The sequence below is a fragment of the Plectropomus leopardus genome, chromosome 22 (assembly GCF_026936395.1).
Source record: "Plectropomus leopardus strain MGB_pleo_1.0 chromosome 22, ASM2693639v1, whole genome shotgun sequence".
Lineage (NCBI taxonomy): Eukaryota > Metazoa > Chordata > Actinopteri > Perciformes > Serranidae > Plectropomus > Plectropomus leopardus.
In genome coordinates, this window is record NC_142197.1 from 19,580,069 (window position 1) to 19,604,154 (window position 24,086).

A 24,086-nucleotide genomic window follows, 5' to 3' on the forward strand; every position below is an offset into this window, starting at 1 on the left:
ACAGTTGAACACGAGGTGCATGAAAAATGAAAGTCAGCTTTGAATTCTGCAAACCTGTATTCTGATGTTTGTCAGGTCTGAGCTGGCAGGAACACTGTTGACAGTTGGGCCGTGGGAATGGCAGCATGGAGGCTGCATCTGTGAGATTTTCCACTTGTGTAACAAAGAAGGAACTATTTCTGTTCCGTCAAGCAAAATGCAGAGAGAAGGAAGTAATAAAAGCCAGAGAAGATAATTAACTGTCGTGATTCAATCTCGGCTTTTTGTTAGTTCAAAATTTGATAAACATGAATGGGACATTTAAGAGAGGACAATTTAGTGGAAACTGGTTATCAGATGCTGTCCTGTATTTGACCTCTTAACTCCCTGGAGAGATTAAACTAAATACAGAAAATTGAATTAGCTGTAATTCCAGTCAAACATTAACAGTATCTTTAACCATTTGAGGCCTGGACCAACATCACTTTTCTTGTGCTTTCATTCAGACACCTTTGCAAGTATGTAAACCTTCAAAAATCTGAGCAAATTAGTTTGCTGTCTTTTGCAAACATGGGGAAAAAGGCAACTTGATAAGAACTGTTCCACAATTTGCAAGCCATGAGCAGATTTTGAAAATAATTTTCAAAGAAGCTGAGGGAAAATGTCTAAAAATATATATTTGTAATTATCATAGTTATATATTTCACATTATGTTATATGTTTTGTTAATTTGTTTGTTTTAAGCAATTCTTTCGGGCGATTACCTTTTTTTTTTCCTTTTTTTGACTTTCTTTCTTTCTCTGTTTTTCTCATTTTCCTGTCATTTTCTTTGACTTTTTTTTATAAATATTTTGTTGATTTTTGGGTCATTTCTTAAGTGGCTCATTGCCTTTTACCTACATTGTAAAATCTGACAAGTTATTAGTTATCTTTTTTTGCTAACTTATGTCTTAGTCATATTTACTTAATGTTGTAAAGTCGTTGCAACTTAAAAATGACAAGTGTAACTAGTTTTAGCAACTTTAGTGAACCAAATCTACTACTATATATCAGTATTCTGCCAGCTGCAAACAACCCAATCATAATATTTTCTTAAACATGATAAAAAAAACAGAACATGCAGATGTCCTGACTTAATTATTGGCAAAATCCTCTTTATCACGATCAAGTTAAGACTACTGAAGTTGATAACACTTGCAACTGCAAACATTTTCACAAAATTAAGAACATAGAGCTAAATTTCAAGTAAACTTAACACTTTGATATATAGTAAAGATAAACCAGACATACAGGTATATTTACGTCCCTTTTAAGTAAGATCAATTTATCAGATTTTACAATGTATGCTTTTTTGAAAGGCAACCAGCCAATTTGCTCAGGTCTCAAAGGGTTAAACTCCATAACTCAGCTCTTGAGCCATATTCAGTTTTGAGATCCAATGTTTACTGCCACTCGTTGCAGTAGGTGTGTGAAACCATGGTCTACTCGCTGGAATCGATTCTTTCTTGCAATGTTAGTGTGGGAAACATCTATTCTCCTTGTACCTCTATAAATAAAGCAACAATATTGAAGCAGTGCAAGGTTAAACATCTTTTATATCACTATCCTCTGAATGAAATGAATATAAAACTCAGTTTCACACCCTTGCACTCACAAACAAATGTTAATAGTTGCATTGACCTTCATTCACAACTTGCCGAAAGATGAAAACTGTAAGCAGACTCTAACTTAGCATTTATGAAGAGTTCCTCAATTGCTCTCTTCTGGAAGGCACAGAGAGCCCAAATCCACCTCATTTGGGGTAATAATCAAAGAGAATGAGCACTGAAGTGTCCTCATTAGACTGCGCAGTGTCCATCCCCTGTATACTGCTAATTGATTTGTGTAACTGCCTCCTTGTTGCCAAAAACAGAAAACTTGGCAAATGCAGTGGCAAGAACAGTGTCCAACCCTAACAAAACACACAAAAATATTTAAGTGTCTATATATTTTTTTTTAAATATTAAGAAGTTTACTAAAATGAACTACAGTGCACTTCTTTAAAAAAAAAAAATCATCAAATTTACAGAGAAACTTTGGTTTGTAATGTGTTTCTGATATTTTGTCTACCTTAGCATACAGCATACATACAGAGCAAATTAATCCATATTGTCTCAGGGGGCTGCAATCACAGTATGTTATAATCACCATTTCTAATGCATTACATAATAACAGCATCGCTGCAGCAGAGGAGTACCTGTTGCATCACACTAGCCATTGCATCTCAAATGCATAAAAACACAGCATCAGCTGCATCATAGAGCCCTGTAACCACAGTTTCAATTGAATTACAGCAGAAAATAATTACACTCATAGCATCACCAAGGAGGATTTTCACAGGAGGTGATGTATTGCAGCAGAGAACAACATAATGCCATCTGCTCCATAAAAATTCATACTGCAGACAGTTGTATAGGAAGTACTCAACCTGAACAAATTGGCTTCAATTCTTTTAAAAGCATGGGAAGAAGGCAATGAGAAATTAAAAAGAAATGGCCAAAAAAGTATCAAGACATAAGTAGAAAGTTACATGATAACTTTAAAATATGCAACAAAAAAGAATAGTAAATAAATAAATGACCTTAAGAAAGTGCTAAAAATATAAAGAAAAAAATAGGGAAAAATAGATTAATCATTATAATAATTAGAAGACTTATAAACATAATTACCTGGACTTTTTTTTTTTTTTTTTTACTATTTTTTGATAATATCCTATAACTGACAACTACATGATTAAAATAAACCCTTCATTTAGATGCGAAAATATGCTGGCTCACTACACGCTAAAATTAGTGTTAATTCTGGTGGATGTGGCAATAGCAATTTCGAGACTTGTTAAACACAAACACTTACACTTCAACAAAAAGGTCTATCTCTGTAGTGATCCTTTCTACAGAAGTGTAGAACTGCCAGGCCAGAAAAAAAACAGATCAGTATCAGGTAATAACATGAAAAGTTTTGTGTGATAACAAGATACTTTTCAAGTTTTTACAAGATATTTTTGTGTTATAACAAGATGTTTATATGTTATAACAAGACAGCTTTCATGTTTTTGTAAGACATTTTTTTTATAACACTATGTTTTTATCGTATAACAAGAAACCTTTCTTGTTAAAACGTAACATGTAACAAGAAATTGTTCATTTTACAGAAACGTTTCATGTTGTAACAAGAAAAGTTTCTTGTTGTAACAAGACGTTTTCATGTTATGAGAAGAAACTTTTTATGTTATTACCTGTTACGGATCAGGTTTCTTTTATTTCCTGGCCTAGCATTTCATGCTTCCATACCTTTCCATAAATTGTGAGACACTTATAATAATCTGCCTGTCAATGACAAAAACAAGCACTCTCAGTGAATCTACACAGTGCACAAATGCCTTTGGTGGTTACATGGCAAACCTCTCACTCAATACTGGACCAACTTTTTTTTTAAACTATTGTTCCCTATAGTTACTAAGACACATGAACATGGGAAAACAGGATCCAAGTCCAAAGATACAAAAGTGATCTTTTTAATAAGAGTAGCTATGCCATTATGTAAATAGCATGTTACACCTAAAAATACTGCAGTTTAGGTAAAAGTCATACAGATGAGGTAGTGTTATGGACAAAATGTTTAAGTTAAAAAATATAATGTTTCAGCAGCATGTTGATGTAGGTGATACTTTTACTGCTTATCCTTACTGCTCTATATACTGCTTTAATGCATCATTATATTGTATCTGAGTGTGCAAAGATAGGCTACATAGCTCTTATAGCAGTATTTTTTTTCTCAGAAAAGTAATGATAACTTCATAAAGAACAGGAGTTAATTTGTTTTTTTGTTTGTTGTTTACACTGTTGATCACAGGGACATCATTGTGTCACAGCATTATAAATTCTGATAATCACTGCATTATGGTTAACATTTCAGCTTGTGTGTTTTAATTACAACTTTTGTGTTGTTTATAAAACTTTTAGAGAAGATCATAGGTTTTATTTTGTTTTTGTTTTACATCACGCCTTAAATTGTGATGACCATAAACAGACACACACTTTTCCAAAATAACCACATATGCACTGAGTCCACGTTTCTGACCACTGCATCACGAGCGAACACACGCGACGTTTGTTCCTGTTCCCGGATTGGTCGGCGATGCCGGGAAACCTCCTCGTGACATGTCAGCCGGTATAAATACTCGGAGCCGCCCTCCCCGTACGCAGCCCTGGTTTATGAGGGAAAATGTATCGTCTCGGCCAACAGTCTATCTCCAAGATCGCCTTCAATTCCTTTTTATCCGCTGTGCCACGGGAATATTTTCATTTTACGAGACAATATAATAAAAGCTGGTCGTGTATTGGCTGATTTTGGATTAAATTATATATTTATCTGCACGAAAATGCCGAGGACCAAGAAGAAGAATAGGGGTAAGTGAGCGAGCGGCCGCATTGCTGTGGCCTTGCTTATTTGACTTGTCTATGTTGACGGTAGTTGTAGTTCTTTTAGTGTTGTCGGTCCATTGAAAAGAATTGAACGTGTTTACAGAAAGGACTACAAACGTCAGAGGGCCTACGTCAAAACAGAGCTAACTAGCCGTTGTCACACAAAGAATGGCTCTTACAGAAACGTGGCACCATAGTCCATATGCTTTTAATTTATATCTATTATTATGTACACCGATTTATCGATGTAAACTATTGTAAACAAACTGCGAGGACAAAATCGCACTTTAACAGTACAAGCTAACGTTAGCTAGCTAATGTCAACTTCCAATTAGCAAGCTGTGGTTGCTAGGTAAAGTTAATTTAAATAAACATACCTCTTTGGCAGCTTGACAGCTTTGAGCATAAATAGTCCCTCCATAGATAAATAGTCATAATTTATTTGGGTATGTAAATTAAAGATTTACTTTAAAGTGAGGTCGCCGTGTCTGAAGATTGACCTCAATTGGTCTTTAGCCGATTTTTTGGCTGCTGGTATCCATTTTGAACTAATACTGGCTTACTTAAATGTAGAATGAACGGCAAATATCCGTTTAGTTTACGAGTTGTTATTGTTTAACGACTGTAGGCGGACATTTTGGACTACGAAGTGCGGGGAGGAAAAGAGGCGGCGCCCGGTTCTCAGAAATCAGCTGTCTTTGGGGAAGAGTCCACGTCAACACATAGAAACAGCCTCTGTTTGGGGAAAATGGCCTTTTATCGTCAGCTGACGGCGCTCCCCGTTGCGTTATCATTATGTGACATTTTAAAAGTACATTCATTTTCAGTTGTGACAACTTTACTCTTCGAGTGCTGGACTTAACAACATGCCCCTCTGAGGTGAATTCAGGTCAAGCCAGAGACGCCTGTTGTGTCTGATTGCAGTGCAACAACCACCACCAACAACGCTACTTCCTACACATTATGCAGCTTTTATTGGACGTTTTTCACATCTAATGCAACCAGTGAGTTTTAGATTTGAAAAATAAACAGACAAAATCTTTTCACACCTATATTTGGTGTGAATTTTCACAACTCTCCCACGCTCATCTCGCTTTCAGGAAGACCTTTAAAATATTCTGCTTGGACTGGCAAGCATGCAAGTGAGTTTTGAAGTGCCTGTTTGCAGCTTTTAATTCAAATGAATTGTGAACGTCCCCTTCTGGTCTGATAATCACTTTTACTATGTGATATAGACTTGGAACGCAAAATAAGCTTCCTCCCTGCCCTCCATGACACATTACTTGCGCTTTTGGACAAAACTGCATCCTGAATTGTCATTTTGCACCTGAGAGTAATCACCGGCTGTGGCAGATTGTCAGAGCTTCTGTTATGTCACAAAAAGTTCAGCTGACCCATGTCCCTCTGACCTGAACATAATGTTGTGTTTATACAGTCAACAGAAGTGTGGATCGCCCTTGACCCCAGCAGCATGGTGTAATTTTTACTCACGATAATGAAAAGTACAGCAGGATAAGGCATGCAAAGGACAGAAATACAGATTAGATAACTGCAGTATCCCGCTGCAGCACCTGCGTGGAGCTGGGGTTACATAATGGGCTCAAGCAGACCTGCTGCAATGTGCATTTGATTTGATTTGGTGAAATTATATTTTTTTAATTTTTATTTTTTTCAGGGGGGCAGCATGGAAATGTGCAGCCTTTCAGTGATGAGGATGCCTCCATTGAGACCCTCAGTCATTGCAGCAGCTTCAGTGACACAGTCAGTGTTGCAGATGAAGGTAAGTGTGTGCACCTGTGTATGCATTTGTGTGTAAAATATGTGCTTTGTTTCAACTTGTGCATAGGAATGTTGGCTGTGCTGTCAGTGGGTGTGTTTGCATTGGCTGGTGTTTTTAGTTTGTGAGCACTCATAATCAAAAAGTAATGAAGTAGTAGTATAGTGTGTAGTGTTCATCTCCTGTTCTGATTTTTGTAGTAATGCCTGCTATTGGGCAAACTTTTCTTCAATAACACATATAAAATGTCTTACTCTTGTGGTGTTTCTAGGTGGAGAGGCCAGTGAGGACGCAGCCCAGGAGGATTTCCAGTATAAGCTGAAGGGTTTCATTGACAGCACGGTTGATAAGAGGTAATAAGAAGAACTTCCTGCTTTTCAACAATCTGTATACAAGTTATCTGATCTTGGCATGCAGACAGTTACGTGACTCCGCAGAGTTTCCTTTTTACATGAAATCTTTTTTAAAATGACGTGACTTTTTTCAGCAAGGTAAGTTTTGACAATTTAGGGATCGTTTGCCCACTAAAGATGTAATAGAATCCATTACAATAGTGCGAATGATATTGACTAACTCATTATCAAAAATAGATGTACATTATTGTGGAATAATGCCTTTGAAGTAATGATAAAGAGCCTGTTAAAACATACATTTTAAGTAGGTGCAACTAATGCAGTTTAAAAAGCTCATTTCTGGGAGATTAGAGCGCTCCTGTCAATCACAGGAGAAAATATATCATTGAGTTTAGCAGCCCAGTCGAGTTAAAAATAGAACTAATCCCTGAAAAGGCTATTCACCGTGTGTCTGCTGAACTTGATTATATTAAAGCAGGGATGAAGAAGTAGTGCCACTTTATTGGCAGTGCCATGTGGGGATTAATTTAAGATTATGACACATTAGCAACTCATTACAATATTTATATTTTGAATAATTTGATGACAATGATTGGAGAAATTCATGTTTTAGATGAAAGTCAAACTTCCTTTTGTGTATGTAAAATTAAAGTGTCCAAAGTGTTTTGATTTGTTAGGTTCTTTTATTAGGTAACGTGTCACAGAATACTACTCATTAAAAAAGTTTCATTTGAAATTGATCTGATAGCTCAGCAATGCATTTTAGTCAAGGTCCAAAATTAACATCCATCAGAAGGCGGATGAATGTTTGTACCTAAATAATCATGTTACAAAGAGCTATGCTGAAAGCGTATACCGGGTTTTGGCAAAATTGCTGCTCTGCTGCTCCTCTGCTGCATGTCAAGAGTTTGATGCTCACACACACTACAGATGCTCTGGCACTTTTTACCATATGGGAAATCGTTCTTACCTTTCACAATAAAAGCATGAGGCAATACACACTGCATCACTGTTTACCAGAGGGAACTGATTCACATGCTGAGGCTGTGCTGATAAGTTGTTCAATATATTCAAACAATTTGCTTCAAATTTTCTTCTTTCTCCTCTAATTTAAGCTTGTATTAAACCCAACATCTCAGAAAGGGTATTTATTATTTTATTAAGAATATGCTTGGATAGTGAATTTTTTCTGCCCAGTGCCAAAAAGTTAAGTTCAGCTGCCTTTAATTTGTAGGGCCTTCATCCAAGCTATTGGCTAAATCAGTGGGTGTTCAGCACATGTATGACAGAGTCACATCAAACATAACCCTGAGCATGTGATACTGTTACTTAGGGCAAACACTTGTTTAGGGCTTCCAGGGCTTGGATGCCCGTACATATATTACCAGAAAGTGAGCATCTGACTGCCGTTCCAAAGGTAAGATTTGTTGGCCTACCTGTAGCCTTCCTGTCCCGGCACTGATCCAACAGCTCGTTCTCTGCGGTCCAAAACAGCTCAGCATCATTTCTCCATCAACAGTTTATTTGTAGGCATTAAACACGCAGAACTTAAAACAAAAAACTTCACAGGAAAAAGAGAAAACTTTACCGTTCTTCTTGCTCAGGGCACTCAGAAACATCTCATCAGCTGTGGTTCACCCACCAGGTCTGAGTAGTTTCCTTAATTATTTGGCACGCCCCCTTTCAAACTAACACAGGCTCTGTGCCTATAAGCCCAACCCACCTAGCCTGACAGACATGCAGGACAGCCAATAGGACAGTGTGCAGTAGTTAATGTTTGTGTTTCTGTTTCCTCAGTGCTAAGACCAGACAGGGGGCGCTGGACGGGCTTAAGACGGCAATGGCCACACGGATCCTGTATGAGTTCATCTCAGAGAGAAGGATGACCATCACAGACAGCATCGAACGCTGCCTCAAGAAAGGTATCTGAAAAGACTGATTTATAAACAGTCTGGTCCTATTCTCTAATGACAGGATTTTATAATATCAGAGCTTCTGAAAGTGTCAAAATCCTTGGATTAAATACATTTTCTGTAGTTGCACACTAATTAATTGTATTTTTAAAAGGACCTGTGTTTTTCTGCATGATATGATAGGTAAAATTGAAAACCTCAATTTTTATTGTCAGATCAAAAAAAAATGTAAGATGCATGTAAAATGATGATGTGAACGCCCACTCTTGTTTCTGTCAGGCAAAGGCGATGAGCAGCGGGCGGCAGCTTCTTTAGCCTGCCTGCTGTGTATCCAGCTGGGCTCTGGAATCGAGAGCGAGGAGGTGTTCAAGACCCTGAAACCTGTCTTTAAAAACATCTTGGCAGATGGATCAGCCAACATACAAGCCAGACAGGCTGTGAGTAGCTAATATTGTCTCTACCAAATCAGAACGTGATTCATTTTTTAACGTAAAAGAATGCATTGTTGACAGGTTACGGTATCAGCCACACTGTACGTGCTGTTTTGATGTCTGGGTTTTTAAACGTGTATTTACTGTCAAAGTCAGCTCAGCAAATCTCTCCGTTTCTCTAATAGGTAGCGACAAGTCTGGGCCTCTGTACTTTAGTAGCAGAAGATGACATTTTGGTAAGTTCTTGATCGCTTTTGGTGTCTTTTCTGCAGGTTGACACGTCTGGGCTTGAGGGGAAGCTCTTTACAACCTTTTATCAGTACTCATTATCAGTTGTGACATTGCGCCTCATTCACTCTTAATATTCATGTCAACAGCGCTGGCAGCTTAACTCAAATATGCCTTGAGTAATTAGTCACAAAGTCATAAAAATGTTATTTGTGATGAATGGTGATGGGTTTATTTTTTTTTACTTGAACACTTTAAAGCATTTGCAATCCCTGCTGATTCCTGTTCTAGGACGTGCATGCGACCATGGAGTGCTTTGAGAACCTGTTTACGCGGTCCTATGCGAGGCTGGACGGTACCTGTCCTTTGATCAGTCCCCAGACAAGCCTGCTCCACACCAACGCCCTGCTGTCCTGGGCACTGCTGCTCACCATCTGCACTGCCAACCAGCTCAAAGACGTCCTGCGCAAGTAAGACCCCGCTGCTGTCAACCCCTTTAAAAAGTTACACAGTTTACCTAAAACCTCACATTAGTTTATCTCAGTGCAACCCAGATAAGCATTTAGAAATGTAAGAATTTAGAAATGTATCTTTAAATAATTTGGGATGCATGTTATTTGTTGCGCAGACACCTGCCCAAACTGCCAAGACTGCTGGAAAGTGAGGACGTCAACATGAGAATTGCAGCTGGGGAGACCATCGCCTTGCTCTTTGAGTTGGCCAGAGACATGGACTCTGTAAGTTTATTGTCATTTCTGTAGTTCAGCGCAGTTAAATATTACAACAAAATTACTATTGTTGTATAGTTTTGTTTTTACTTTGCCCTAAATTGCATGCAGGGTTCCAGAGATCCTTAAAAAAGTCTTAAAAGGCATTGAATTCATTAATCTAAAAATAAGGCTATGTCTTAAATCAATCTTTCCATGTCTCAAACATTTTTAAGACTTCTGAAAGTAGGATTGTGTAAATCCCTTTTTTTCTTGCATTGCAATTTAAAATCTCAGAATAATTGGTAACATACTGTATGTATAATATCTTTTTTTTCCAAAACAATTTACCAAATGCCTCTCATATTAACTGATCAGAGTAGTGGATCCTGTTTTAAATTACAATAAACATTTGTTCAAAATTATTCACAGCCCCCTTTTTTGTTTTTTTTGTTTTGTTATTTCAGTTATTGTAAAATTGGTCTTACATTTTATTCAGAATGGCATTAACAAGTCTTAAATCTATTTTGCCATAAGCTGTAGGAACCCTGTGCATGCTTGCTTGACTGTCTCTTTGTATATTCACCTCTTTGGTTAGTCTAGTGAGATGCCGCTCCTTTTTTTGACTTTTTTCTTGGTCATGAACGCGGCATTTCTTCTGTTTCCCTTCAGGAGTTTGAGTTTGATGACTGGGATGAACTGTGTGACAAACTGAACGCGTTGGCCACAGACTGTAACAAGCACAGAGCCAAGACAGACAAGAGGAAGCAGCGGTCGGTTTTCAGGGACGTACTTAAGGCTGTTGAGGTGGGTGTTCGACGTATTTTAGATGCTTCTACCTCCTCTCATCCCGGGTGTCTGTAGATTTACAAGCTAGAAATCCTTTCAGTTTTTTTTTTTTTCAGTTAAAAAAAAATATTGGATGTTGATTAAATCATGTCTTCTCTGACCATAGTTATTTTTCTCATATCCATCTCTCTTCTTCCAGGAGGGTGATTTCCAGTCTGAGACCATTCGCTTTGGGACAGAGCGCATGACCATCGATAGCTGGGTCCGAAAGAGGACATATGACACCTTCAGGGAGTTTGTGGGCTCCGGGATGAACTACCACCTACAGGTATGTTTTTAAGCAGCTGATAAATATTGGTGGAGTGTGGCGTAAATGTACGAGTAAATGACAGAACCTCATTGCGCGCGAGCTGACATTTGGATTTAATTGTGCTGCAGAATCACTGCGGAGTTTGTATTGTTGGGTCGAACAGTGCGTAACAGGAGCTCTTTTCTTCTGCACTGACACAGCACTAAAAGATAATGAAGATCTGCAGGCCTGCCTGATGCAGGAAGACAACACTTTCGGCTTGATTTAGGATAATGTTTCATGCTGTAGGGGAAAAAAAGCCATTACAAGTAGCTGGTTGGAGAGTAGTCCGCACTCTGGCTGGCAGCCAGCGCTTGTGGAAAACTGCAATATTTCACAAGAGAAGATGAGATAATGGAACATATTTCAGAGCACATAACACTGTAAACAGTATCTAAAATGATCCTTCAGATTCTGTATTGTCTGATGGTGATGGCTGGTAGAAGTTGTTTTTTTGGGGGAGTTTTTTCAGCCAGAGGATTTACTGAAGACTGACAAATTCAAAAAAATACAAATAAAAAATAAATAAAAAAACAAGATAAAAACAATAAAAAACAAGATAAAAAAGAACCCATATATGAATAAAGATGTAAATGAATATAGAAAACAAAGGTTCAAAAATTAGTTTCCAATTGATTCCTCATTAAGACAGCAATCTCTGTTATCAGATGAAAAAAGAGGAAATTAATTTTTTTTTTTTTTTTAAAAAAAAGGTATGAGAATTACATTTAAACTCCTGACTTTTTATATTGTTTACATAAATAGGAAAACTATAATAAATACTAATAATACTAAAAACACTAATGAAAATTAAAAAAAAAAATCCATTTTAAAATAGTCTTGTCAATGGAGTCTGATAAAGTCAATCCACCATGACCATAAATTGGGAAATTAAACTAATCTGAGCAAGTGTTTTCTTAATGAGCTTTTTTTCCCTTTTCTGAATAAAGGCGAATGAATTCATCAGAGACGTGTTTGAACTGGGACCACCGATGCTGGTTGATTCTGCCACAATGAAGGCCATGAAAATCTCTCGCTTTGAAAGGGTATGTGTACATGCACAGGCTGTTTTTTATTTTACAATCTATTTGCATCAAAAGGCACTTGAACCTCTCACACCACACTTTGAAACCTTCTTTTATTGCAAATTTGCCTCATTAAACACACTTTATCATTTTGTTCTGCCTTAAAATAACTTTTTTTCCTCTTTTTTTCAGCATCTCCACAACTCTGCTGCATTCAAGGCTCGGACCAAGGCCAGAAGCAAGTTCAGGGACAAGAGAGTGGACGTGGGAGAATTTTAACCTTGTTCTCTTTCATTTTTTTTCACTCTAATACCCTATTTATCAGGCTTCTCTGCTTTTTAGATGAATTGTCACAACTTCATGTGATCCTCCCGGGAAATCTATATTTTGAATATCAAACGCTCACTCTCTGTAGACTTGAAAGGCGGCTTTATCACCAACACTTTGTAGTGGACAACACATTCTTTTTAGAGCATCCTTTCAAATCTACAGGAGGTGAGTGTTTGATAGGCAAACAGTAGATTTTGACTATAACTTTCAACAGTGGTATTGTACATATAGTGTATATTTCTTTTCTCCTTGTGTTAATATATTCATCATGTGGCCTTTTTAAATAAGTTATATAATTTTTTTTCTAGCATTCGTCTTTCACCATGTAGGTCTAGTTAGTTCATAGCAATGTCGAGACACACGCGGTGATTGATCTAACCCTTTGGATTTGTATTAAGTTGCACTACCTTGTTAACCTTAGCAGGTTATTTCTGTAGAATGTCGGTGGATACTGTGTTGTCTTTTTAGTATTGAGTGTGTAATTTAAAGGGCAAGGATGATGAAATAAACACTGAAAAGCTGTAAGAAATGGTGTCCTAGTTTTGTCCATGTTTATTATACAAGATTAATTGCACTTAAAAACTGGTGTTTTTCAATCTGGACACTTTTTTCCCACGTTTTTGTGTCTAAGTGACTATTAGGCACAGCAATTTTTAAAATTGGTCCAGTAATGAGAGAATGAGAAGCTACAGCCACTTTGGGCATTTGTGCAACGTCTAGAGTCTCTTAAAGGTGCTTGGTCGCCACGGAGTAAGATCATTTTTGTTTAATCAGGAACAGACTTGAAATAGTTATCACCAAAGCCACCAGACTCCATATAAATAAACAGATTTTATCGCTGCGAAACACTTCATTCAGCAGAAACAGACAAAAACAAAATAAAACTCATCTTAGTTCATCTTTCACTGTATCAACAATCACGAGCCCTGGTTTGGTTTAAATGAAGCCTTAACCCTTTGAAACCTGAGCAAATTGGCTTTATTTCTTTCAAAATATGGGAAGAGGGCAATGTGCAATTTAAGAAGTGACACAAAAATGAGCAAGAAATTAGTAGAAAGTTGCAAGAAAATTACCCATGAAAGAGCAAAAATAGAAACAAAATGCTAAAAAATTGAAAATTATAAAATGAAATATCCATTCTTTTCATAACCAATTTAATACTTTAAATATATTTAATACCTTGTGGACATTTTCCCATGGTATTTTGATATTTTCCAATAATTCTTCCTGCCTCTCTCTTTTACAAATTTCTTTGACATTTCTAGCCAAATTGCCACCTGCATATTCCACTGCGTTTTTGAAATAAATCTCACCAATTCACTCATATTTCAGAGGTTTAAATGCATGTGAAAGACATCGGAATGCAGCACAGGAAAACTGATGTGAATCCAGGTTTCAAAGGGTTAACCCAGTTAGACCTAAATGTATGCTGGCTCTATACACGCCAAAATTACTGTTCATTTGAATGGAGTTTGGTTTGTTTCGCAACTGCGATTTTTGTGGCTGTTTCTGGTTAAAAAAAAAAGGTCTACCTGCGTAGGTATCCTTTGCATATATTGTCAGACGGTACACAAATGCCCTGAGTGGTTATATTGCAGCCTGTAACGCGACTGCTCGCTGCAGCCCTCTTGCTCAACACCGGCCTTTTTCTCATTATTTATTAAGACACAGAAAAATGAAAAAATAGGGTCCAGGTTGAAAAATAGCGCAGTGACCCTTTAACTGACATAATACTAAGTGACCAAGATTAAACATTAATAGGATGCTCAAAGCATATATTTCCAGTTGTTAAAAATAGAAATAGCAGTGAGTTTTGGGGAAGTGACTTGCTAACTCCTCTTCTGGGGAAGTTTCAAGTGAGTTTTGAAAACCAGAAATTTCATCTTGTCTTTGAAACCCTGGCAGATATATGAAGGCCATTTTGAGCAAAGGGGCAGTACAAATCTTATTTATTGCTACTTCGACATATCAAAGTGAAGGATCTTGCAGCCAAGGTGACAGTGGCATTACAGTGAGACTGACTGAGCAGTACTCCCAGCCTGTACCCTCCTGCATAGATATGAGGCGTTGTGATGAAAACTCTTTGAGTTATTGATACAAGTTTGTCAGTAGTGAAACTGTTGAGCGAGGACAGGAAATAATGGAGCTCCAACATACTTTGTACACAGTATATTCGCTTCCCTAAGCCGCCACTTGAAGGCTGCGTCTTTTATAGGACAGTAAAAATAGTTGGTAACAGCGGCGAGTATCACATGATAAAGGTTAATGTCACAAAGCTGCAAATAGTCCCATCAATATTGTTGGCGTGTTACCCAGGAGTTTGGAGCACACAAAGGCATCCTGCAATCGATGGACCCATTCAGCAGCCTCATACCTCAGGTGAAACAATATTACCTACAGGAGGAAGCAGCAACATGGAGCTGATACATTTTTTAAGGCCTGTCTCTTGGCTTTCTCCTCGTGGATAGTCGGGTTTAAGTACAGAGGAGTTTCATGTGTCCATCTGCCTTCTGAAACCCTCTGTCCTTCGTATTACTTTGAATCAGTAGATCTGATAATGCATCTACACAAAGATAGCATAAATTAACTGACAAAACTTGTGTCGAAGGGAATACGTCAATCAATTACTCAGCCCGTGTTATGTTGAATTTGTAAAGAAAGCCTAGTTTTACTTGCATGCCTCCACGGTGAACAAAGAATCCAAAAAAGGCAAACACCCTTGATGAAAAGTCATAGGGTTCCACGTTTAACAACAGCAAAACTATGTCGAAACATCCGATTACAAACTCTCTCACAGCTCATGTAGAATATTCCAAAACTTTGTATTTCCTTTATGCCTCCATAATTAAAGAAGAATCCAAAACTAAAGAACACTTGTGATAAACTGAAGTGAAAGGCAGCTATGTTTAAGAGCAACATATTAAAACATCTGTTTGGAAACTCACAGAACTCATGCAGTATAATCAAAGTCTCGTTTGTCCAGCTGAATGGGCAGTACTACAAATCATATTTTAAACATGTGCATAAAAGTCTCACGCACAGAGGAGTAGCTCTTTTGCGCTGTTTATGTGTACATGTTCTGAATACTCAGATTTTTAGAAAAAATGCATGTTTGTGAAGTACTGACCATACAACTGGATAAATGAGTCTTGGATTATTCTGCATGAATTTTGTGACAGTTTGTAAACTGGTGTTTTGGTATATTTTATTTTATATATTTGACCTCTAACCCTTCGACTCATCAAGAGTGTTTGCTCTCAATTCTTCGGTTGGTGAAGGCATGCGATAAAAAAAAGTTTTCTTCAAAGATTTAACGCATCACAAGGTCGGTAATTGATATACAAATTATCATTTGGGGGATGAAGTATTCCTTCAAATTCCCTGAGTATTTCACAGCTCCTTCAAAAACACTCATTTTAATGTAAAATCTTGTTATTTAGCTTGTTCCCTCATTGTATCACTATGGATTTTTAATTTTCTGTTGAACATTTTAACTTTGTTGATCACCTCCTCACCCTTTCTCTTCATCAAACCTCAAAATTTGAAGGGCATACGGGGAGAGAGAAAATGTGTCTGGGATTGACTGCCTGCCTGAGCCTAATGGCATGCTGTAAAGTTCTTTGCTGTCATTTTCCATTTCTCTCAGAGTAGTCCATTGTCTCCTGCCATAAAATAGGAAGTTACGGGCTGCTTGTCTGCAACTCTCTGACATAAGTGGTTGACTTAACATTTGTGACTTGAGGCGGTGCATTCTTTCTGTGACCTGAGAGGCCAATCAAAAAGTCGCCATGACCTCTAGTTGTTCTACGAACACTAAAACCCTGAAAACTTTAGAGAACTCCTCTTATTACCTTTGAATAGCTTAAAAAGCAGAGAGGGGTAAGTGCACTTGTTTCACAAAATTTCTTCAATATTTTGCTCCCAGCAGGTTCATTCTGATCAAGAGGAAAATCCTGCACCGAACAAAATTGCACTGGCACTTACTGATTAGGTGAAGAGTCCTTCCCTCTTGAATATGTATTATTAAAATGATTTGGGAGGATGAATTTGAAGCATGGCAGAACTGTAATTTTTAGGATTTGGGCTTTAAAAGAAAGTCCTTTTAGAAATTTTCTTTGCTTAAATCCTCTTTAGTAGGAGAGAAAAAGATGCACAGTACACTTTGACAGCTTGAGTAAGTGCTACATATTGACCCTGTGGACCTGGTGGTGGATTAACATAATAAAATGATAAAGAAAAGCAACACCAAACTATGATGCACTGTTTTTGGCTGTGGTTTGTGGAAATCTAGGCTGTATTGCCCAGCTGGATGTTATCAGCCCATTAAATGCCTGTTCTGTGGATATAAGTCTCACAGATATGGCTCAGTAGGGACCTGCAACATGAACTGGTGGTAAATTTGCAAATCCTGGCATAGCAAAGGGATGCCCTTTCCTACTCTGCTCCAACCTATGACTAGCTAGTAGTCGTTGACTTTGCTGGCTCGATCGGTTAGGTTTAGGCAAGAGGAGTGGGATTGGTAAGGGTTAGGGTAAGAATATCAGCATTAGCCAATCAGAGACAGAGTGAGGTAGGCCATGTCTTTGCTATCCTAGGAAACATGACTACGCCTACTGGTAGGTTTGGAAGGCCATTATCAACCCATTCAATGTCTGTTACTAGTTTGATAGGTTTCACTTCACTCTCCTTCCATAGAGGTGCTAAAATAATGTGATTAGGTTTAGAGAAAAACCTTGGTTTGACAGAAATTTTGTTTTCACATTGGACTTGATCCCTAGTCCTCTAGCTGAAAGTTTCATTTCATGGCCTGATAATGACCCTCTCAAACTAACAGTAAGTATGGCAGGCCCCATAATAATCCATATCTATTATGCTCATCACCACTACTAACAGCCATCTAATGGGCAGAGTCAGGGGTTTCAATTGAATAAGACAATGTGCAAAAGTATGTTCTCTGTAGATTTAGCGCTGCTTTTCTTTGACATTGTTAAATTCATGACAGTTAAAAAAGATCATCAAAATGTCATAATCGTTAAATTAAGATACCTTTGTTCGGAAAAGGCGTTGCTCTGTTTCATTATGGTCAGTTTGAAGCAGGTGTGGAACCAAATGCAGACAGCAAATGCAGCTGGATGAAGTCAAAGATGTTTTTTGAGAAGCTTAAGCTAAATCAGGCAGGTGAAAGCAGGTGACAGAACTCCAAACCAAATATGAAGACAAACTCACCAAGAACAAAGGAAGTGAACAGGTATAAGTAGGGCGGCACTGTTTAGGAGAGTGAGAACAAGTGAGTCGACTGCAGGTTTAGTGAGGGACAGGTGAAACTAATCAAGGCAGGGTAGACGATCAGAACAGACAGGAAAACACCAGGGCAGGAAGTGAAGTGATCTTAAACAGGAGGAATGTGTGTATAAAGGAAAAACATGACCTCAAGAAGATCAGGGCGGATGATGACACATCATTGTCAACATTTTTTTCAGTCACACATTCTTCTTCTTTGTCAAAACATGGCACCTAAATTACCCACAACTACAACACATTACAACTATGTGATAGACAGATTGTAGATAGATGTTAAAAAAGCCCTGTAGAGCTGAGAGAAAGAGATAATTCTCACTAACAGCCCCTCTCACATACACATTATCAAGTAATCCATTGTTAATCTAAAAATATTGATTGCAGCAGCTTTAGTCTGATCCATCAGTGTTAATTTAAGAATGTAATACTTGCTATTAAAAGCACTATCAGTTTCAGTGCTGATTTTCTGGATCAAAAACAAATTTCTCCCAGCATTCATGGCTTCTCTGCAGATAAACATTATCATTTGATTAGATCCTCTCTGACTTAAAGGAATGTGCAGAATGCTAAGGGTCCTTTGTTATTATTCATATTTCATCAGTCTGTTGTTTGCAAAGAAAAACCATTGCTACATAATCAAGAGGGATAAATGGGGAGTAAGATTTGATATGGTATCTTCAGTTTAAGCAGTAATTAGTTTCATTTGTGTGTCGCCGAGTGCACTCGATTCGTTTTACAAAACTGAATACTCTCACTGTTAGATCGACTTACTGGTTAAGCGATGCATTCTGTGAGGTTTTGTTGTGTGCGAGTTGAGAAAAAGCTGTGGAAAGTGCCTCAGGAGACGTGGAACAAAACAATAGAATATGTCACTGTGGTGGGTGGGATTTCACCTGTGGGTGTGCGGAGGAGCAAAGCAACGAGCTTGGAGGCAGTATTTAAGGAGAAGTAAATACACTCGCATTCTTTTCTCCTGTTCTACACCTCCACTGATTACTGCCACTACTGTTTGATATGATTGTAATTGAAATGAGCATTCGGTTTCAGTCAATTGACCTTTCAAGGTGATTGAATTTAAACTGGGAAGCCCTTATCTATCATTCAAGGTAATTGTTGTAATGTGGCAATGTGTTTGATTGGCTGTAATATGTAGACACTGTGAGCTGGTTGTTGCCATGGCTGGTTAGGCATCCCATGTCGAGTTTCAATTCATCGTGCCACACATCGGCAGCAAAAAGGGCCTGAAGCCAAATCATTGAGCATGTGTGGCAGTCACACACACACACACACACACACACACACACACACACACACACACACACACACACACACACACACACACACACAAGCACTCCAGATGGATGCATTTCAATAGCAAACTGGGTTAATGTATTTATTCCACTTGTTTGCTGCTGGCGCCTGGGCGACTGTTTCTGTGGCACCTACTATAGATCAGCCTGTCTCTTTGCACATGTCTGATGTGGACACTAGTGTACCACATGCCTATACTCCCCATCACAATGCTGCCTCCTCCTCCTCTCTCCAACACCTCCCTTTCCTGGCCCCAGTCGCTCCCCGCAGCAAGGCGTATACAGTAGCTATCATGATGAAAAATGTATGGAGAGATTGGTGGCACTTTGTCACTGAATAAGTGTTGTGTGTTCTCCAGCCCAACAAGCCAAAGGGGTTGTTGTTGTGACTGACAAAATGGCTTCAGCGTCTGATGACTTCAGTGCATATACATATATCAAGAGAATTATTTATCTCACTCTCTGTCACCTTCTGGAGTGCTGAAGTGCTACATACAGGGCTGGACATTGCACATCTGGTGCCCTGGGCAATGTTCCCTTGGTGCCCCCCAATAAATAAAAAATAAAAAAATAAATAAAATAGATAAATAAATACTCCACTCCACTTAACCATACCCATCAATGCTCTAAGGCTTCATTTAGATAGATATTTATACAGACACGGATGAAGCTCTCTTCCAGTACTCTGCGCTCATTTCTTCCGTATTTTTCTGTACATTTCCTGAAAGCTTATGGATACGACATTGAGAAGTACCACTGGAGATGGTGGGGACAGTGTAGTGTCGTTGAAACAAGATATGACAGTAAGAGTGATAAAGACATTTTAAAAAAAATAGGGGAACGCGACGCGCAAATTGGTAGTATAGTGAAAGCAATTCTTTGTTCGTATGTCACAATGTATTCAATGGCCTCATGCTGGTGTCTACAGCACTATCTCCAGTAAAAAGGTACATTATTACAGTGTCCTCCGTCTTTGCCTTGTTTGTTGTTATCCATCATAGTGCCATCTTTTGGTTGTATTGCTACCTTAAAGGACATGTGGAAGTGTGAGGGTAGTGACATTTACAATGTTTAAAATGGACATATATATATATATATATATATATATATATTTATTTATTTTTGCACTTAAAGGTAGTATAAATGAGCCCTATTAGGTTGTGACTGACCCTTAGCATTAACATACTTTTTTCCTTTTGTTCGCTTTTTAAAATAAATTTTAAAAAATGGAGGTGTGGGGGGATTTTGGTGCCCCCCCCCCAGGTGGTCAGCTATAGGAAGATCCGCCCCTGGCCACATAGAGGCAGCAACATACTGGGAATTCCTCAAAATTTTATATGCTTACATTTTAGATAATGAAGACTTGCTATCTTTGTTTGTGTGACTTTTTGTTTTCCTGCACGTGAGATGATGTAACTCTTGAAGCATCTCTTGCTCCTCTGGTTGATCTCTGGGGAGAACATCATACTGTATCAGATCAGCTGTGGTATAATGATTTGTCTGTGAAGAAGGAGAGGTAGCACAGACGCACTGAGGGAAATCTTTGCCACAGCAGGAACATGATAACCCCAGAGACAAACACTGCATCTGTTTGTATTGACTGTCTCAATGTTTCAGTTAACCCTGCGTTTGTGTTGATATATTGAGCTGCAATATTGCCGTAGTGACAGAGGATGGATGGTTTTCCATTATTTAAGATATTGCACACATCAGAAAGTCACCATAAGAATAAATTACTTGTTTGTTCAGTACTTATTTACACGTCCGCACCAAAGTTAAGTGAGAGGAGTGTAAATAGAAAGTGAGAAGAGCTAATGTGTCTACTTATGAAGTGAGACGCTGAGAAAATTGGCAGACTCCCCAGAGAAAGATATTAGCTGTTTTTCCAAGAGCAGCATATTGAATCATAAATCACTGGTCATATACTGAGTGCATATTATTCTTATGACCAATGTCTATGCTGCAGTCCATGTTTAATGCATAGCGACTCATGCTCTATAGAGTCACAGTTATGGCCTGAGGCAAGAGTTCTCCTACTTGAAAATCTGGTGAGGTCCAATATCTTGGCACTTTAACGTGAGAAAACCGGGGGGAAGGAAACAAGGTTTCATTGTGTGAGTTTATTATAGTGTGGTTGTCTGTTGTCCACAACTCTGGTACCCATTACGATGCAAGTTTTCTACACATCAAATTTTGGGGACAGCTGATTTTTTTTTTTTTTTTTAATTTCAAACAGCCTGGTGGATTTTTTTTCTGGAGTGTCTATTTGCATCCATCACGCTGCAGCTATTCGGTGATATACACCCATCCCTGCAACCAAGGGTGTAGGTTTGTTTCCACATTGAGGGGAAAATCTACTTATTTATTTCTTATTTTTTACTTTTGATGTGTGTTTTTTAATTGTCTTTTTACTCCTATTGAGAGAGACCAAACAGAGTTTTATTGTACATTTGTATAATAACAATAAAAGATTCATTCACTCATCCATTTAAACAGGGGGTTTGGGGGGTCCTCCTCTAGAAAATTTTGAACATCAGACCCTTTTTGCATCAATTCATGGTTTGAATGGCTGTACTTTTGTCAAAATAAAAGTCTTCTACTACTTTCACGTTTTATTAGGGGGGGATGTGTTCCCTGTATCCCAATAAAATTCTTTATTTTCTGCATTCTGGTGAATCTTTATGCACTAACTTATGCCTTTTCTGCATCTGTTTATTGTATAAACCACTTTAATTTAGTCCAAATAATGTCCTCTGCTACTTTCAAGTTTTTATTGGGGGAGAAGTGACCCTGCATCCACCCCCAAAAACTATGCCTATGCTTACAACAAGTTATTACGGATACCACTGCATGCTGTGATTGGCTAGTAGTCGTTACTATGATGCGTCAAGGTCTGAATCGGTCATGTTTAGGACCAAAAGAGCTAGCACTAACCATCTTCCAACATCTTGGATGTGCTCTGAGATAAAAGTGGTTCTTATAATTACACTGCGCAGAGCTGGAAAGATTGTCAACCTGGAGCACTGTAAGACAGAGACCACAATGGATCAAAATAGCAAGAAAAATGGCAGTTACAGCTGCCAAAGGAAATCCATAGGTTTGTCAATTTTGGTCTTTTAGAACATGCCAAAATTTTTGTAACACAATACTTTTGTATTCTAGGTGGTACCAAATGTTTCTTGGGTCAGCTTCACCTGGCTAATAAAATAAACAGGTCCAAAAAGTGAAAACCTAAAAGGGCTTAACTTCATACTGTCTTTTTGTCATTTGCTGTGACCTCTGTAATACTCTATAGAGTAATACACAATGGCCCTAAATGATCTATCATAGCTGAATGAAGTTCATTCAACTGCAAAAACATTTCTGTAAGCATATACTTTTACATCCATCTTCTTCTGTATGAAGGAAAGTGCTGTGGCATAAAGATACTTTAACGCACGTAAGCACTTGACCTCCAATATTAGTTTACTACTTGACAAATGCCTCAGAGGATTGTGTTTACTCTGTTGTGAGTGATTTACTGCATACAAAACAGATATAATTCCTACTCAATGGGATGATTCGCTCAGCTTGTTATTCCTCTCTCTTATGTGCAAATTCCCTGTGAGTCTCCTTGAAAACAGAACCCGCATTCAGAGAAATAATGAATGATGCATTTCTGGCTGTATGAATTATTGACACAAAACATACATAGAAAAAGGAATACATATACTATTGAAAAATCGAATTGTTACATTTTGTTTGGTGCAGTTTATTAAAAAGTGGCTAATGAAACTCTTACAGCTCATGTGGTGAAGTTGTTTTTAGCTGATGTCATTTAAATGTATTTATACTGCAGCTTTTCTAGAGCACAAGAGGAATAACATCACGAGTTGCAAGTCATCTCAGTGGTAAAGTTGTGCTACAATTATGCACTGTGTTCATTTTGCTTGCACTGCTCTTGACATCAGTGAGATGTCAGAGTAATAATGATGTCAAGGTGAGTGTAATTTTAAACTTCGCCAGGTGGTGGCAGCTGTTCACCATTAAGCCGTCTGCTGTATCAACACTTGAAATGACAGTAATCGCCTCTGCACTTGCAACTGAGCATAACTGATGAAACTAAGGATGAAATCTGAGGTTAAATCATAAAAGATGTTGAGTCAGTTATTTTTTTTGGCCACTTAGGGACTGTTTGTTATTTATGCGAATGGGGGGGGTGGGGGGTGGTATAAAAGGGGGAAGGCACTTATAAAAAATAGTTAAAAGTAACCCCCCCCCCCATGTTTTTGACTTAAATGTAAATGAAAGGCTTTTGAATGCAGCAGAATTAAAGTGAAATCTATCCAGGTTTCAAAGAGTTAATTGTGGAGAGAGGGCCATGATTTAAAAAAAAAAGTCGCACTCCATCAAATACAGTACACTCCCTTACTCATTCTCACTTATTATGTAAATCTCATTTGCCATCAAATAAATGAAATCATGTTTGCCCTTTGTGTGAGTCTTTCAGACGACAGGTCTGTTTGGAGCTGGAGTGAATGGGTGAGCCCGTACACTCTCAGTAAAACCTCCGATCACTGAAATACACACATCTCATTCATCTCTCAGCAAAACAGAACAGGCCCTAAATCATAGTGTGCAGAGCTGACACCATATGGAATGTGGTTGTAGACTTGAAATAGAGTCAAGCGGTACACATTTGTCGTGCTGGGCGCAGATGCATTGTAGCCCCCACACTGGGTGACTCATAGCTACTGTACACTCACACTAATACACATATGTACAAGTGCACGTGCACAGACAAACTCTATCTCTCTCTCCGTGATGTAGGCCAGTGACGAGCCCAGACCCCCATCAGGGCTGACAACTGTTCGCCGGATGATGCCACAGAGAGGAGGCAAGAGGCCATAGTTAAGGGGACGACACCTGTCTCAGTGTCCAGCAGCATCAGTCCCGCACATTCACACAACCTCTAAATCTGTTTTTTTTCTTTACTCCCCAAATTTCCTAAACAAATAGAGTCAATACACACTTGAATTTGGCATCTGAAGCTGAGTCTGCACACGTGGGAGGGCCGAGGCTTTATCTCCTCTTTTAAAGCGTTGACTCACAGGCTGAATCGCAGGCAGCCCTTCGTTGACAGGAGGGAAGAGAT

At 38.3% G+C, this 24,086-nt stretch overlaps 2 protein-coding genes and 1 long non-coding RNA gene across 5 annotated transcripts in view; 1 reads left to right on the forward strand and 2 right to left on the reverse strand.

Annotated features, from left to right (window-relative positions):
- The window catches only part of dock4b (dedicator of cytokinesis 4b), a 208,667-nt gene extending 200,424 nt beyond the window's left edge, over positions 1-8,243 (reverse strand). For 2 of the 3 annotated variants that reach the window (XM_042511800.2, XM_042511799.2), the window contains exon 1: positions 8,009-8,220. The gene's annotated coding sequence lies outside the window, so the exon portion shown is untranslated. Of the gene's footprint in view, positions 1-8,008 lie in introns of all 3 variants that reach the window. The other variant, XM_088072897.1, reaches the window with a different exon arrangement.
- Positions 4,219-12,873, forward strand: ifrd1 (interferon-related developmental regulator 1). Its single transcript, XM_042511440.2, has 12 exons — positions 4,219-4,427; positions 6,118-6,222; positions 6,491-6,572; positions 8,370-8,494; positions 8,765-8,922; positions 9,102-9,152; positions 9,436-9,614; positions 9,773-9,881; positions 10,524-10,658; positions 10,840-10,968; positions 11,940-12,035; positions 12,207-12,873. Exons 1-12 carry the CDS (start codon positions 4,400-4,402, stop codon positions 12,291-12,293), a joined length of 1,284 nt encoding a protein of 427 aa, XP_042367374.1. The 5' UTR covers positions 4,219-4,399; the 3' UTR covers positions 12,294-12,873.
- Positions 12,594-17,695, reverse strand: LOC148185905 (uncharacterized). The gene is made up of 2 exons (XR_015775561.1): positions 17,391-17,695; positions 12,594-14,907 (listed from the first exon to the last, which is right to left on the reverse strand). It is a non-coding gene; the product is annotated as an uncharacterized LOC148185905 (long non-coding RNA).
- Between the last annotated feature and the right edge of the window lie 6,391 nt (positions 17,696-24,086).

Excerpts from the sequence above, each read along its gene's own strand:
- ifrd1 (XM_042511440.2), top strand. The coding sequence starts at position 4,400 with ATGCCGAGGACCAAGAAGAAGAATAGGG. Across the intron at positions 6,223-6,490 it reads AGTCAGTGTTGCAGATGAAG|GTGGAGAGGCCAGTGAGGAC; the intron begins GTAAGTGTGTGC and ends TGGTGTTTCTAG. Across the intron at positions 9,882-10,523 it reads TGGCCAGAGACATGGACTCT|GAGTTTGAGTTTGATGACTG; the intron begins GTAAGTTTATTG and ends GTTTCCCTTCAG.